We start from the raw sequence: 13,644 nt of genomic DNA on the forward strand, positions 1-13,644 counted from the left end.
TGCTGGATTCACGGCCGGACCCACAGGGCTGGGGCAGGCAGGGGGAAACCTGTGGCCACGGTGAACTTCGGAACCCGCCCACCAGGTTTGGGGGCCAGGGCTGGGGTCTAAGGAGAGGAAGGCTAATGAAGAGGAGGGGATGCACTGCTTGCTGTGCCTTTAAGAAGAGAGAGGACATCGCCGCTCCTCCCCTGCCTGGGAACAGCTTGTGCCTGGGAAAGTTGCCTGCAGCCGACCCTGGAGCATCTTTGCTCCGTGGCTGGTGGCCCTGCCCCGGGCCTCCAGCTGTGAGGTGGCTCTGGGCCCCAGAGATCCCCACTCCCCTTGCTGCCCACAAGAAGATGCCCCTGGACCTGTCCATTGCCCTGCCACGAGCCAGAGGGAAGCCCCTGGGCCAGTGGCCAGGGGAGCACAGGTATGTGGGGTGCTGGGGGCGGGGGAATGCGGGCTGACCAAGGGGACAGAGGATAGGTGGCAGGGAGTGCATTGCAGGTTTCTTTAGCCAGGGTCAGCCCCAGGTGAGCACAGGCACCAGTGGGGAGGATGAAGTGCTGTGTGATGTGCCCCAAGGAGCAGCGTGGTCCCGCAGGTGCACTGGGGGTGAGGAGCACCCTGAGAGTCTCCTCACTGGGCTGAAGAGGAGCCTCTGAGGACCATTCCACCAGTCACAGGATGGACAGGAAGTGAGACCAGGGCAGCACAAGGTCCTTGCCTGCCTTGCTGGGCATGTTCTCCCTTTCTCCCTTTCTCCTCCTCCCAGCAACTGCAGTCACATCACAGTGGCTTTCCAGCAAATTTCTCCAGCTCTGGGGTAGGTCTCAGCCGCAAGTCTGCTGTGAGATGATGTTTTGAGAAGGGCAGGATGGTGTTCCCACAGCTGACTCCAGTGCAGTCCCCGTACTAGAACCATGGGTGCTAGGGCCCCATATAATGGGTACCCCCAAGCCATGTGTGCAGGAAACATCCTGGGTGAGGCCTGGCTGTCCTGCAGCCTCGTGGGATCTGTGCTGGCATGGGGAGCAGCTCTTCACCACCAGTGTCCTTCCCAGGGCTACTGCTCAGAGCCAGGCTTTAATCCAGATGGTGCCAGGGGCTCAAGTCCCTGTGGCAGCTCCATCCAGCTCTGCCTGAGGCCAGGCCCCAGGTCTCCAGGATACATTCCCCTGAGATGGATGGATGGATGGATGGATGGATGGATGGATGGATGGATGGATGGATGTGGGTGGAAGTGGGTGGCCAGCTCCTGACTGGAAGGTGCCAGAGCTGCTCACCTTCCTAGAAGATGCAGATGCTGAAGAGAAAACTGCCTTGAGCCTTATTGGAGCCCACACAGCCCCTCAAGGAGTGCCAAATCCAGCAGCAACCGTTCCCGGGTGTCCGCTCCCGCTTCATCCCCATCCCGGAGCCGCTGCGAGTCGTGCAGCCGCGGGGCAGCCCGGGGTGGCACTCGAGCGGGAAGAGCCCGAGGAGCTGCTTTCTTTCCTTCCTTCGCTGTCAGGGGAGCGGGCTGGAAAAGCCCTTTGGGAGGCCGGGCTGGGCGGGGGCCGTGCCGCTCCGCTCCCCCCGGACGGTGCTCCGGGCCGCCCTCCATAAAGGGGCGGGAGCGCCGGGGGCCGGTGCGCGCCGGCACCGCCTGCGCCCGGCCCGGCTCGGCACGGATCGGCTCGGAGCGCTGCGGGACGGCGCGGCCCCGCGGGGGCGGTGGGTGAGCGCGGAGCTGTGGCGGGGGTCCCGCCGCGGGTGGGGGCACTGCGGGCCAGGAGCGAGCCCCTGCTCGGGCACCCGTGGGCGCTCGCCCACCCTCCCGCGGCGGGGCTCGCACCGCCTGGGCCGGGCTGTGCTTGGGCCGGGACCCGGCGTAGCCAGCGCGGGGGTATCGGGCCAGGTGCCCTCCGCCGCCGGTGCGTGGAAGCGGCGGGACAGGGAGCTGGCAGGCAGGGGGCTGGCAGGCAGGGCTCCCCACGCTGATCCCCGCTGCCCTTGAGCACCTTCCTGGGGCGGGAGGAACCCCTGCGGGTGGGGGAGCCAAGTATAGCCAGGTACTTGGCGTGGGGTGCGCCGTGGCGTGGGGCAGGCGTGGGGCAGGGGAAGGGGTGGCGGAGGCAGAAGCCGGGCTGTAGCCGGGCCAGGAGCTCCCTGTATTCCCCGCACCGTGACAGCCCCACCGGCTCTTCACGGGCCAGCTGCTGCCCGCCTGCCCCGGCCCGAAGTGGGGCTCTCCCTGCGCCGTGGAGTGCCTGGGACGGTACTGGCACCCTGCCCTCCCAGCGCTTAGGGCTGGTGTGAGACTGTGGTGGCAGCATCCTATCCTGCAGGCTCCCACGATGAGCAGCCAGCTCCTGCTCCTGGCTGTGCTCCCGGTGCTCCTGGGTCCTCCAGCTGCCATGGCACAGAAGGGGAGCCAAGGTGGGTGCTGAGAACTGGGTGCACACCGTGGGTGGGACAATAAGAAGGCTTCAGCACCAATGTGCCACAGTGCCAGTCTGTGTCCTGAGTGCTGTCACTGCTCTGCAGCAGTGTGCGAGGATGTGCTGGAGGCTGACATCGCCTTCCTGGTGGATGGTTCATCCAGCATCGGAAGGAACAACTTCCGTGCTGTCCGCACCTTCATGGACGAGCTGGTGGGGCCCTTTGTGCAGGTGGTGGGTGAGAAGGCAGTGCGCTTTGCCGTGGCACAGTACAGTGATGACCCACGGTGAGCCCAAGGGAGGGGACACATGGGGTGCAAGGTGGCAGGGCTGGGAAGTGACAGTGTCCCCCTGCACTCCCCAGAGTGGAGTTCTCATTCTCCCAGCACACTGATGGCACAAGTGTCCGGAGGGCCATCCAGCAGCTGAGCTACAAGGGTGGCAACACGCGGACAGGCGCTGGCTTCCGCTACGTTGCTGACAACTTCTTTGGCCCCACGCAGCGCCGGCCTGGGGTCCCCCAGGTATGTGTAGAGCAATGACCCTGGCAACGTGGGGAGAAATGTCAGGTCCATGGGCCCCATGCTGGATCCCACAGTTTGTTCCTGGCCCTGCAGATCTGCATTCTCATCACGGATGGCAAGTCCCAGGATGATGCTGAGGGGCCGGCAGCAAAGCTGAAGAGCCAGGGCATCAAGGTCTTTGCTGTGGGTGAGTGAGGCTTCTGCACCACACGAAAGAGTCTTCTGCTTGGTTCAGGTTCCTCCCTCACCCATCATCTCCCTCTGTCCCAGGTATTAAGAATGCTGACCACAAGGAGCTGATCCGTGTGGCTTCAATGCCTACTGATGCCTTCTTCTTCTACGTTGGTGATTTCAAGCTGCTGGACACGCTGGTGCCACTGATGACGCGCAGGGTGTGCACGACTGTTGGGGGCACCCTGCGCCTGCTGGGTATGGGTCCCCATCCTCCTCCCTGAGGGGCACAGATGCTGCCAGACTGCGCACCCTTAGCATCTGTCCTGCCCCCCAAAATGACCTCCTGGCTATCCCATCCCTTTGTGCACACATCTGTGCTGCCCCAGCAAGATCTCCCCTCTGCTTCATGCACTGTGGAGCCAACAGCCCCTGTGCTACCCCACAGATGGGCCAAGCCATACTGGCCCCTCCAACCTGGAGATCCCGGAGAGGGGCCTCAACCATCTGCAGATCCGCTGGAGAGCAGCCAGCGGTCCCATCACCGGCTACCGGGTGCAGTACGTGCCACTGACAGGGCTAGGGCAGCCCATCATGGCAGAGAGGCAGGAGGTGAGTGCCCCCACCTGCCTGCTCAGAGTTCCTGGGGCTTCCTGATGACTCCGTGTGTGACCCGGGGAGGATGGGGGGTGACATTGTTCCTGCCCAGGTGAGCGTGGGGCCACGGGAGACGAGCACTGTGCTACGGGGACTGCGTGTTGGGACAGAGTACCTGGTCACTGTCACCGCCCAGTATGCCAACAGCATCGGCGAGTCGGTGTCTGGCCGAGCACGAACCCGTGAGTGTCCATGTCCATAGGGACAGGGGTGAGTGCAGGCATTGGGTGCCTGCAGCACATGGGGCTGGGGGCTCATCCCTGCTTCTGTGTGCCTCCAGAAAGCCGTGCTGGCTCCACGGTGGATTTTCGCGTGGTGGAGGCTGGACCAACCTTTCTGCGGCTGGCCTGGCGGGCTGGCCCTGAGCCCCCCCAGGGCTACAGCCTCAGCTATGCCGTGCAAGGTGAGGGGATGCTCCCTGCGAGGGTCGGTGCTGCCTGGGCAGCGTGTTTTTGTGCAGCGCCCTGGGCAGGGGGATGTGTGGATGGGAGTTAATGCAGGGATACATGCCCAGGGTGTGTGGGTGTGTACCCGCCCACCTTCTCCACGGCAGCCGGCAGGCGTGTGCTGGGTGTGGGGCGCGTGTGTGTGCGGAGGCTGGAGGCAGCCTGTGTATTCCTGCAGCCGGAGGCTTCGTGCGCAAGGCTCAGGGTGTGTGCTTGGGCGTGTACAATGGCTGGGGGGCTGGTGTGGGCCCCCATGGCTGCTGCACATGGGAGGCAGGGAGCAGACCCCTGTCCCAGCCAGGGACCAGGCTGGAGCCACACACCTGGCAGCCCCACCCTGGCCTCAGGCTCTCCAAGGGGTGCCCCTGCCCTGGCCCACATCCCAGCCTCTTCCCAGTGCTCCCCACCCCTGGCACTGACTGGCATCCTCAGGGCAGGGTGCAGGCCCACAGCCACCCCTTCCCTGCTGGGCCCGGTGTGTGCCATGTCCCTGTGCCCCCCCACACCCCTCCAGGACAGCCTCAAAGGGAGGAGAAGAGCCTGACAGCCAGCGCACAGTCAGCCACGCTCAGCAACCTGCAGCCCGACACTGAGTACGTGGTGGTGCTCCGGCCCCGCTATGCACAGCAGCCCACTGTCCCTGTCACCCTCACCGCCCGGACACGTAAGTACTGTGCCCTGCCCTGGGCCCAGCTGGGGTTAGGAATGGGTTCCCAGCACAGGGATGCCCCCCTCCAATCCTTGGGATGCCCCATTGGGATGGGGCTGCCTGGCCCGTTGCTGCCTGTGGGGGTGGGGATGCAGGTGAGCATGGCTGCAAAGTGGTGCTCTCAGCCCCAAAAGTTGCTCCCAGGGCAGGATGCAACACTCTGCATTCCTAATTTCCTTTTCAGCCTTCTGGGAGCGTTTCCACCAGAGCTTTCCTCCCATGACATAAAAAATGTTGACTGAAAATATGCAGGGCTTGAGTACAGTGCTCTGTGGGAGGAAAGTGTGGTTTCCACCAGGGCAGAGGCTGTTGGAAAGCATCTCCGGGTAGGAGTGGGGGTGAGGCCCCAGGGCAACACCTTTGCAAGCATCAGATTTTGGCAAACCAATTCCTTCAGCTGCCTCAGGCAGTCTTAACCCACAGAAAGTATTTAAGGCATTAAGAGGAAGACATTTGAGCTCCATTTTGCACGAGTTTGGTGCTTTGAAGGAGCCGCAGGAGCTCGGGCTGCACTCAGTGACCTCAATGTGGTTAGCATCCATGAGCAGGGGCAAGGGGGCTTCCTGGAGACAGCAGTTTGCAGGTGAAGGTGCTTCCTGCTGACCCCTGTCCCATGCTCAGGTGGGAGATGGACAGTCACCTCACTTCCACAGGGCACCTGGTGGGTGTGCAGCACTTGAGTGTCCACAACGTCTCAGCACAGAGCATGCTGCTGGCCTGGCAGCCTGTCAGCGGGGCTACTGGCTACCGGCTCTCCTGGGCCACCCGCACAGGTAGGTGCTTCTCCCAGAGCTTGTGCCCCTTCTGCTGGTGTCCCCTGTGAGGAAGGACAGGAGGGAGCTGGTGGCACCTGCTGCCTGAGCTCCCCAAGGGACTGCTGCACTGGCTCCCACAGGGCAGGACAGGCACAGGGTGGACCTGGATGCTGGGCAGATGTCACATGCATTGGTGGGGCTGCAGCCCAACACTGACTACGTGGTGACAGTGGCCCCACTCTTCAGGCAGCTGGAGGGCCCCACAGCCACCGTGCGGCAGAGGACAGGTAGGTGTTGGGTACAGGTGATGCCATCCTGCTGCTGTGCATGGGAGGAAGCAGGGACCAGCCCTGCAGCCCCTGTCCTTGCCATGTGTGGGGACCAGAGACATGGGCTGGGTGGCTGGCTGGCAGCAGAGTGGCACAAGGTACCCTGGCCCATGGGATCCCTCTTACAGAGGCAGGTACAGACCAGATGCTGCAGACCAACATCCTGGGCCCCACATCCATCCAGGTGCTCTGGACCAGTGCCCGTGATGCTCGTGGCTACCGTCTAGAGTGGAAGAGAGCCACAGGTGGGCTCGGGGTGCCTGTTGCCCCTGTGGGCCCTCCATGCCAGCAGCTGGCTGTGATCCTTCCCTTCCTGCAGGACCAGAGCCCCCCAGAACGGTGTCTCTCCCCAGCAGCACCAATACTTACCAGCTGACGGGGCTGAAGCCAGGCACCGAGTACCGCATCACCCTCTACACGCTCTATGATGGTGGGGAGGTGGCCACCCCCGTCACCACCTTTCAGACAGGTGAGTGCTTCTAGGGGTCCCCTAAGATGTCCCCCACCGTCCCAAGCCTTTGGCATGGAGAGATGTCCCGCTGGGCATTGCTCAGCCTGAGGACTGCCTCGGCCATGCGACCCCTCAGCTGTCTGGTCACAGCCCAGGATGCATATGGGGGTCGCTCTGTCCAGGCTGTGCCACTCCAGCTGTGCCTCACATGTCCTCTCACAGGCGTAGAGGCACCTGTGGGTGCTGTGTCAGACCTGAGGCTCGTTGAGGAATCAGGCAGACGGGTACGGCTGAGCTGGACCGGTGTCCCCAGTGCCACCGAGTACAAAGTGGTGGTGCGCAACAGCCAGGGTGAGTCTGTGGGCAGGGGCACGGGTGGCACCTGGGGCATCCTGCCCAGCTGACACCAAGTGACCACACTGCCCTGCTCCTGGCAGATGGCACAGAGAGGACGAGGCGCATCCCAGGCAGCCAGACGGGGCTGGAGCTTGGTGACCTTCGGGAAGGCATCACCTACCTGGTGCGTGTCTCGGCACTAGCAGGTGGTCAGGAGGGCAGTGCTGCCACGCTCACCATCCGCCTCAGTAAGTCCACATCAGGGTTTGGTGCCAGGAGTTCTGGTGGTGCATGTTCCCACTCTGGCATGCATCTGTCCTCTATCTCCCTGCAAACTCCCTTGGGGTGGCAGCTTGGCTGTGGGGTCCCTTTGGACTCCCCAAGGTGACGCTGTGGTACTGTGGGGTGGTGCAGAGTATCCAGAGGTGGGCAGCATTTCGGACCTGCGGGTGATGGAGGCCGGTCCCAGCCAGCTGCGGGTCACCTGGCGAGGGCTACCAGGCGCTGGGAGCTACCTGCTGACTTGGCAAGGCAGTGATGGTGAGTGTATGGACCATGGGATGCTGTGGCAGCAGTGCTGGAGCCCTTCCTATCCCAGCCATCTCTTAGGTGTGAAGAAATCCCGCTTCCTCCCTGCTGACCCCACCACCTTCACCATCGAGGGGCTGCAAACCAACATCGTCTACACCATCGGTGTCTCCGCCATTGTGGATGGCCGTGAGGGCAGCCCTGTCACTGCCACGGGACGGATAGGTGAGGTAACCCCTGCCTGACAGTGCTGTCTGGTGCCATTTGCTATGAACCTGGGTGACAGTGGTCCTCTTGGTGTCACAGTGCCAGAGCAGGTGGGGAAGGTGACCCAGCTGGAGGTGCAGGCATCCAGGAGCAATGTTGCCCGTGTCACCTGGGTCGGTGTGCCGGGAGCCACTGCCTACCATGTGGTGTGGAGCCGCAGGGACGGTACTGTGGGATGGGGATGGGGGCGGGCTGTGGTTGCGGTAGGGTGGGGGGCCTGATACTACAGTCCTTGGCAGGGAGTTTGGAGAATAGTCGGCGAGTTCCTGGCCACATCAACTCTTTTGACATCCCCAACCTGGAGGGAGGCGTCTCCTACATTGTGAAGGTGACGGCACTCATTGGCAACCGGGAAGGCAACCCCGTCTCCGTTGTCGTCACCACCCGTGAGTGCTGGGGCAGGGGGCATCCCCCCAGGGTGGCACTGGGCACTCCTGACCCTAATGTCTGCCCCTCTGCTCCACAGCGGAGGCAGTGCCCCTACGCCCCGTCAGCAGCTTCCAGGTGACCGAGGCCTCGGAGCACCGCCTGCGCCTGGCCTGGCTTCCAGTGGCTGGCAGCACTGGCTACCGTCTGTTCTGGCGCCTGGCTGAAGGCAAGTGTAGCTGGTTGGCAGCCCTGCATCCCTGCCAGCCCCCACTGCACCCCCTCACCCCTCTCTGCCCCTGCCAGGGGGGCCCCAGCATAGCCAGCAGCTCCCAGCCACCTCCAGCTCTTATGATCTGTCGGGACTGGAACCGGGCCGGCGCTACCATATCAGCATCACCAGCCTGGCTGGCAGCCGAGAGAGCGAGCCAGCCACCATCACTGCCATCACCAGTAAGGGACTGCCTGGGGCCAAGGCAGCATAAACCCCCATGGCTTGAGCCCAGAGGGGCACCCAGGGACTGGACTGTCCCAGCACTGGGCTGGAGAGAGAGCAAGTTGTGGGCTGCCCCTTGAAGCTGGGACACTCTTTCCTCTTCTTTGGTAGCTGCCGCAGGCCGCATCACCAGCCTGAGGGTGACGGAGGTGCAGAGAGATTCGGTGACTCTCACCTGGACCCCAGTCCCTGGTGCCTCTGGCTATGTCCTCTCCTGGAGCCCTCCCGCAGGTGAGATGAGTGGGTGGCCGCAGGATGGTGGGCAGCATCCCCACAGGGGCTTGCTGATCCCTCTGACTGTCCCCTGGGTGGCAGCTGGTGGGGAGAAGAGGCGGATGCTGCCCAGCACTGCCAGCTCCCAGCAGGTCTCCGGGCTGCGCCTGGGCCAGCGCTACACCTTCACCCTCCGCCCGCTCCTGGGGAGCGCGCCAGGTGCCGAGGTGTCTGTCAGCGAGCGCACAGGTACTGGGGTCACTGCAGGGGTGGGCTGGGCTTTTCTCCACTCTGGTGCTGGCTTCACCCCTTCCCGGCCTGCAGTCTGCAGGGATGCCCTCGGTGACGTGGTCTTCCTGGTACACGGCACCCGCAACAGCTCCTCTGGTGCCGACGCTGTCCGCACGCTCCTCTCCAACACCGTGTCTGCCCTGGGGCGCCTGGGCCCTGAGGGCACACAGGTAGGCTGCTGCCACAGCGCTGGGGGCTCAGGGGGCTTGGGGGGCCGTGGTGCCCACTGCTCCCCTGCGCCCTTGCAGGTGGCCCTGGCCACATACAGCTACCGCAGCCTACCCTGGCTGCTCCTCAACCGCTCCAGTGACCTGCCCGCTGTGCTGGAACAGATCCGCACCATGCGCTATGAGGAGCCCAGCGGCAACGCCATCGGTGAGGGGGGCACTAGGAGCTGGGCAGTGGTTTCTGGGATCCTGCTGACTGTCCCTTCTTTCTTCTCCCTCTCTAGGGGCAGCCATCACCTTTGCCAGGACCTACCTGCTGAGTCCTGGCGCAGGGCGCCGTCCCGGGGTGCCAGCAGTGCTGGTGGTTCTGGCTGACAGCCCTTCTGGGGATGATGCCATCACTGTGGCCAGGGATGTCAAGGCTGCGGGTGAGGACAATGGGGTCTCATCAGGGTGTGCAGGGACTTCTGTGGGGTGCTGAGGGTGCTCTCGGCTCAGGGGTCCAGGTGCTGGCAGTGGGCATGGAGGGGGCAGACCGGGAGCAGCTCCGGCGCATGGTCACCGGTGAGGACCCGCAGTACATCTACCATGGCAGAGACCTGGCAGAGCTGGAGGGAGAGCTCACTGACGACCTCTGCACCATCATCTCCACCAAGGTAAGGGCCAGAAAACCTCGGAGGTGTGGAGGGGAAGCAGCCCCATGTAAGCAAGTGGGTCTCCTATCCCTGTGTTCACACAGGCTTGTCTTTTCTTGCCAGCCAGCGCCAAAGCCGAAGCCCTGCACCGTGCAGTGCCCCAAGGTGAGCTTCTCGAGGCTGTGCCATGCTGTGCCGTGCCACAGGAGCTCAGCATGGGTCAGAGACCCCTAGCTGCCGAGAGTTAAGTACAAGCGTGTTAACCCATTCCCTCTGTCCTCTGCAGGGCGAGAAGGGAGACCGCGGTGAGGCAGTGAGTGTTTTGGTGACACCCCGCCACCAGCTGGTGGCTCTGGGGGGTTTGCATCTCCCGAACCATGGCAGCTCACAGGGGACGCTCACTACTGGCTTTGTCTCTGCAGGGACTGCAAGGACGTATGGGACCACCAGGTCTCCCTGGACAGCCGGTAATAACGTGATGGAAGGGGGCATAAGAGGGGCAGCTCCCTGGAGAGGGCAGTGTCATGGTCCCCATGTCCTCATGTTCCCTTGTCCCTTTGTCCTGCCAGTGGGTGGGTGTGGAACAAGGACATGCCCAGCTCTTGCTACAGGGGTAGACAGGAAACACCTCTTGACCACCACCTGCCACCCACCCTGTCCTCTCCACTGTGTCTCCAGGGTCGCCACGGGCTTCCTGGCCCCCCAGGACCACCAGGGCCACGGGGTCCACCAGGAGAGAGTGCTGAGAGTCTGGGCAAGAAGGGGGACAGGGTGAGTACCTCTGGCCCCTCTCCTAGACATCCCAGGGTCCCAGTGACCTGGCTCCATGTGGCCTCTCACTGCCCCTTATCCCTTGGGTCTCCACACCTATGCTGGAGGGGAAATCCCACTGAAGAATCCAGCCTGCACCCTCACAGCCCAGCTCAGCACATGGGGGAAAGGCACCCTGGAACCCAGCTCTGCCTTGGGGCTGCCCTGAGCTCCCAGTGCTGGGACCAGCACTGCCTGGGGCACTGGAGGAGTCTGGCAGTGCTGGGGTACACCAGATGCTGGCATGATGCTCCTCTGTCCTGCAGGGATTTCCTGGAGCTGATGGGACACCAGGAAGCCCTGGACGCCCTGGGAATCCTGGTTCACCTGGGCAGCCAGTGAGTAAGGGTGGCTTTGGTGGCTTGGCTTTACTGCTGCACACTGGACTCTTCCCATTGCCTTGCCTGCTCCCTGAGCCAGCCTGTGCTTCCCTGCTCCCTGTGCTTCCCTGCTCCCTGTGCTGGGGGAGTCTCAGCATCTGGCAGGGTCACTGCTGTCTCCTGTGTGGGTATCCCAGGAAAAGTCTATACTTGCTTTGGCTGGAGATGCCATGCCATCCCACCCCATTCCATCTCATCCCATCCTCACTCCACGTGAACACGTGTTCACCTCCTCAACTGTTGCTTTCTAGGGCATCCAGGGCATCCCTGGTCCTCGAGGGGATCCTGTGAGTATGGCCCTAACTCTCCCTGACCTTTCTCACACCCAACACCCCCTCTTATTCTCATCTTTCCTTCCCAGGGGACACGGGGGCCCATGGGACTTACTGGCCCAAAGGGGGAGAAAGGTGAACCGGTAGGTGATGGACAGGGGGCTGCCCCACAGGGGTCCCTGGGGAGCACTGGGGACCCTGGTGGGCACATCTTGGCACCTGGCATTTCCTGGCTCCAGGGTCTCCCCATCTCCCTGCCAGACTCCTGGCACTGTGGCCACAACAGGGCACATGCAGTCACTGATTTTTCCTCCCCCTCCTCGTGCAGGGAGAGCCCAGGGTGATCATGGATGGAGAACAGGGGCTACCAGGCCGGAAAGGGGAGCCAGGTGTGCCGGTAGGTGTGGGAATACATATGTCAAGGGGTCTCTGCCAGCACCCCCAGCCCACGCCACAGCCTCAGCTGATGGAGCACCTCTGTCCTCTAGGGCAGCCCCGGCTCACCTGGGATCCCTGGCCCACGGGGGCCCCTTGGTGATCCAGGCCCCCCTGGTGCACTCGGACCTATGGGGCTACCGGGACCTCCTGGGGAGTTTGTGAAGGTACATCCCTCTGATGCTGCATGGGGATGGCTGGGGGATGTGTGGGCAGATGGATGAGGGAACAGCCAGCTGCTTGGAGCTGCTCCCCCGTGGACTCCTCCTGGCCCTGCTCATGGGCTGTGCCCTCCACCAGCTGTGCCTGCACACATATGAACGTGCCTGAGCTGCTGCTGGGCAGCGTGGGGAGAGGCACATGGGCATGCACATACCCTAATGCCACTGATGATGGGCTCTGCCCTATTCAAGAGGGGCATGGGAGCAGCCCAAACTGCCCTTATTTGCTTTTTTTACCCTTGCAGGGAGAAAAGGGTGACCGAGGGGAAAGGGTGAGTGGCTGTGCATTTCCCTGACTCCTCTGCCCTACTGGATGGAGGTCCCTTGAATGTCCAATGGCACTGCAGCTCAGTCCCCAGGGTGCTGAGGAGGACTGAGCCCTCAGGGCAACCACACAGCAGCTGAGCCTTCTCTCTGCAGGGCCCCCCTGGATTCGTAGATGGGGCAGTACCTCGAGGGGATCCTGGACCCCCAGTGAGTCGAGCTCCTAGGCCAACAGGGTTGACAGAGGGGATCAGGGCTGTGGTGCCTATGTGTGCCCAGGGCTGAGCTGCATCCCCAGGAGCTGAGATTTTCTCTCTTGCAGGGCCTGCCTGGGGAACCTGGGCCTCGGGGCCCTGCTGGGCCCCCTGGCCTGAAGGGAGAGAAGGTAGGAAGGTGTCAGGGATGCTCCCCACTGGGGCTGGACCTCTCTCCAGTGGGGATTCCCATCTAATGGGCATCTCCATGCCATGAGCATGGCTATTGCCTTTCCAAATCCCTAGGGTGATGGCATAGAAGGTTTCCCAGGGTCACCTGGCCGCCCCGGGGACCCAGGAGAGAGGGTGAGTTTCCTGAGAGAAGGTAAGGCAGGCAGGAACTCCCCATGCCAAGAGCCAAGCCCCAAGGGCACACCTGAAGGCTCCAGCTTTGGACAGCCTGGGCATTTTCCTTGTCACACCTTGTCACATCTCCATTCTCCTTCGCAGGGTCCTCGGGGACCACCGGGGGAGCAGGGCAGGAAGGTGAGTGCTGCAGGGACTGGAGGGACACTCTTGCCATGCCTTTGGCAGGGAGAAAAGGGTTCTGTGCCAGGGCCCAGGATGTTCCCCAAAGGTACTGCTGCCCCTGACCCTGTGTTTCTCCTATACCAGGGAGACCGTGGGGCACCGGGCGAGCTGGGAGAGACGGGTGAGAAGGTGAGATGGTGCCAGAGCAGACCAGCATTGACTGGTCCTGGAGTCCCTGAGACCTGATGGTGGCTGTGCCTGGGGATTGCCATCACAGCCCACCGTTCTTGGATGGATTCAGGGCTGAATCGTGAACAGCTGTGGAGCAGTGTGTGGGGTGGGGGCAGTGTGATGTAGAGGGAGGAAGGCTCCCTGAAACCCTCCTCTGCTTTGTTCTGCAGGGAGACCGTGGTGTGCCGGGCCCACAGGGTGAGAGGGTAGGTGTGCTGGGGCAACTGTGGCATGGTGGAGTGATGCCTGGAGCGGCCGCCCTGGCTGGGGGTGGCAGGATGCCCACACGCCTTCCTCTTCCTCCTCTCCTGCAGGGTGAGACGGGAGCGCCAGGGCACCCAGGGCCATCAGGCAGAGAGGTGAGTCAGGGTAGCAGGTGTAGTGCTGTGGAGCCAGGAGCTGCCATGCCCTGCCTGCATGTTCCCGGGCACTGCCAGCCCCCTGAGGTCTCTGATCTTGCCATAGGGAGCTCCAGGACCGGCTGGCCCCCGCGGGGAGAAGGTGAGGGCAAAGTGGGATCCCAGTGGTGTGGCAGGAGTCTGTTGGGGAAGGGGCTG

The 13,644-nt window shown here is 63.1% G+C and overlaps 1 protein-coding gene across 9 annotated transcripts in view; it reads left to right on the top strand.

Annotated features, from left to right (window-relative positions):
• The first annotated feature begins 229 nt into the window (after window positions 1–229).
• Window positions 230–13,644, top strand: part of COL7A1 (collagen type VII alpha 1 chain) — a 33,434-nt gene continuing 20,019 nt past the window's right edge. For all 9 annotated transcript variants that reach the window (XM_033517325.1, XM_033517326.1, XM_033517327.1 and 6 more), the window contains exons 1-46: window positions 230–415; window positions 2,316–2,406; window positions 2,515–2,695; window positions 2,773–2,932; window positions 3,026–3,119; window positions 3,203–3,361; window positions 3,552–3,715; window positions 3,813–3,942; window positions 4,041–4,163; window positions 4,721–4,870; window positions 5,569–5,688; window positions 5,811–5,957; window positions 6,128–6,244; window positions 6,319–6,468; window positions 6,673–6,801; window positions 6,888–7,034; window positions 7,201–7,326; window positions 7,396–7,539; window positions 7,621–7,746; window positions 7,821–7,967; window positions 8,048–8,176; window positions 8,254–8,400; window positions 8,555–8,674; window positions 8,759–8,905; window positions 8,981–9,117; window positions 9,196–9,322; window positions 9,399–9,542; window positions 9,613–9,770; window positions 9,873–9,914; window positions 10,036–10,062; window positions 10,172–10,216; window positions 10,428–10,520; window positions 10,826–10,897; window positions 11,191–11,226; window positions 11,301–11,354; window positions 11,540–11,608; window positions 11,700–11,813; window positions 12,113–12,139; window positions 12,288–12,341; window positions 12,454–12,516; window positions 12,632–12,691; window positions 12,836–12,871; window positions 13,001–13,045; window positions 13,258–13,293; window positions 13,402–13,446; window positions 13,553–13,588. In XM_033517325.1, the coding sequence (XP_033373216.1) occupies window positions 2,325–2,406; window positions 2,515–2,695; window positions 2,773–2,932; window positions 3,026–3,119; window positions 3,203–3,361; window positions 3,552–3,715; window positions 3,813–3,942; window positions 4,041–4,163; window positions 4,721–4,870; window positions 5,569–5,688; window positions 5,811–5,957; window positions 6,128–6,244; window positions 6,319–6,468; window positions 6,673–6,801; window positions 6,888–7,034; window positions 7,201–7,326; window positions 7,396–7,539; window positions 7,621–7,746; window positions 7,821–7,967; window positions 8,048–8,176; window positions 8,254–8,400; window positions 8,555–8,674; window positions 8,759–8,905; window positions 8,981–9,117; window positions 9,196–9,322; window positions 9,399–9,542; window positions 9,613–9,770; window positions 9,873–9,914; window positions 10,036–10,062; window positions 10,172–10,216; window positions 10,428–10,520; window positions 10,826–10,897; window positions 11,191–11,226; window positions 11,301–11,354; window positions 11,540–11,608; window positions 11,700–11,813; window positions 12,113–12,139; window positions 12,288–12,341; window positions 12,454–12,516; window positions 12,632–12,691; window positions 12,836–12,871; window positions 13,001–13,045; window positions 13,258–13,293; window positions 13,402–13,446; window positions 13,553–13,588 (4,659 nt within the window). In that variant the 5' untranslated portion in view covers window positions 230–415; window positions 2,316–2,324. The remainder of the gene's footprint in view (window positions 416–2,315; window positions 2,407–2,514; window positions 2,696–2,772; window positions 2,933–3,025; window positions 3,120–3,202; window positions 3,362–3,551; window positions 3,716–3,812; window positions 3,943–4,040; window positions 4,164–4,720; window positions 4,871–5,568; window positions 5,689–5,810; window positions 5,958–6,127; window positions 6,245–6,318; window positions 6,469–6,672; window positions 6,802–6,887; window positions 7,035–7,200; window positions 7,327–7,395; window positions 7,540–7,620; window positions 7,747–7,820; window positions 7,968–8,047; window positions 8,177–8,253; window positions 8,401–8,554; window positions 8,675–8,758; window positions 8,906–8,980; window positions 9,118–9,195; window positions 9,323–9,398; window positions 9,543–9,612; window positions 9,771–9,872; window positions 9,915–10,035; window positions 10,063–10,171; window positions 10,217–10,427; window positions 10,521–10,825; window positions 10,898–11,190; window positions 11,227–11,300; window positions 11,355–11,539; window positions 11,609–11,699; window positions 11,814–12,112; window positions 12,140–12,287; window positions 12,342–12,453; window positions 12,517–12,631; window positions 12,692–12,835; window positions 12,872–13,000; window positions 13,046–13,257; window positions 13,294–13,401; window positions 13,447–13,552; window positions 13,589–13,644) is intronic.

The sequence above is a fragment of the Parus major genome, chromosome 12, assembly GCF_001522545.3.
Source record: "Parus major isolate Abel chromosome 12, Parus_major1.1, whole genome shotgun sequence".
Classification (NCBI taxonomy): Eukaryota; Metazoa; Chordata; class Aves; order Passeriformes; family Paridae; genus Parus; species Parus major.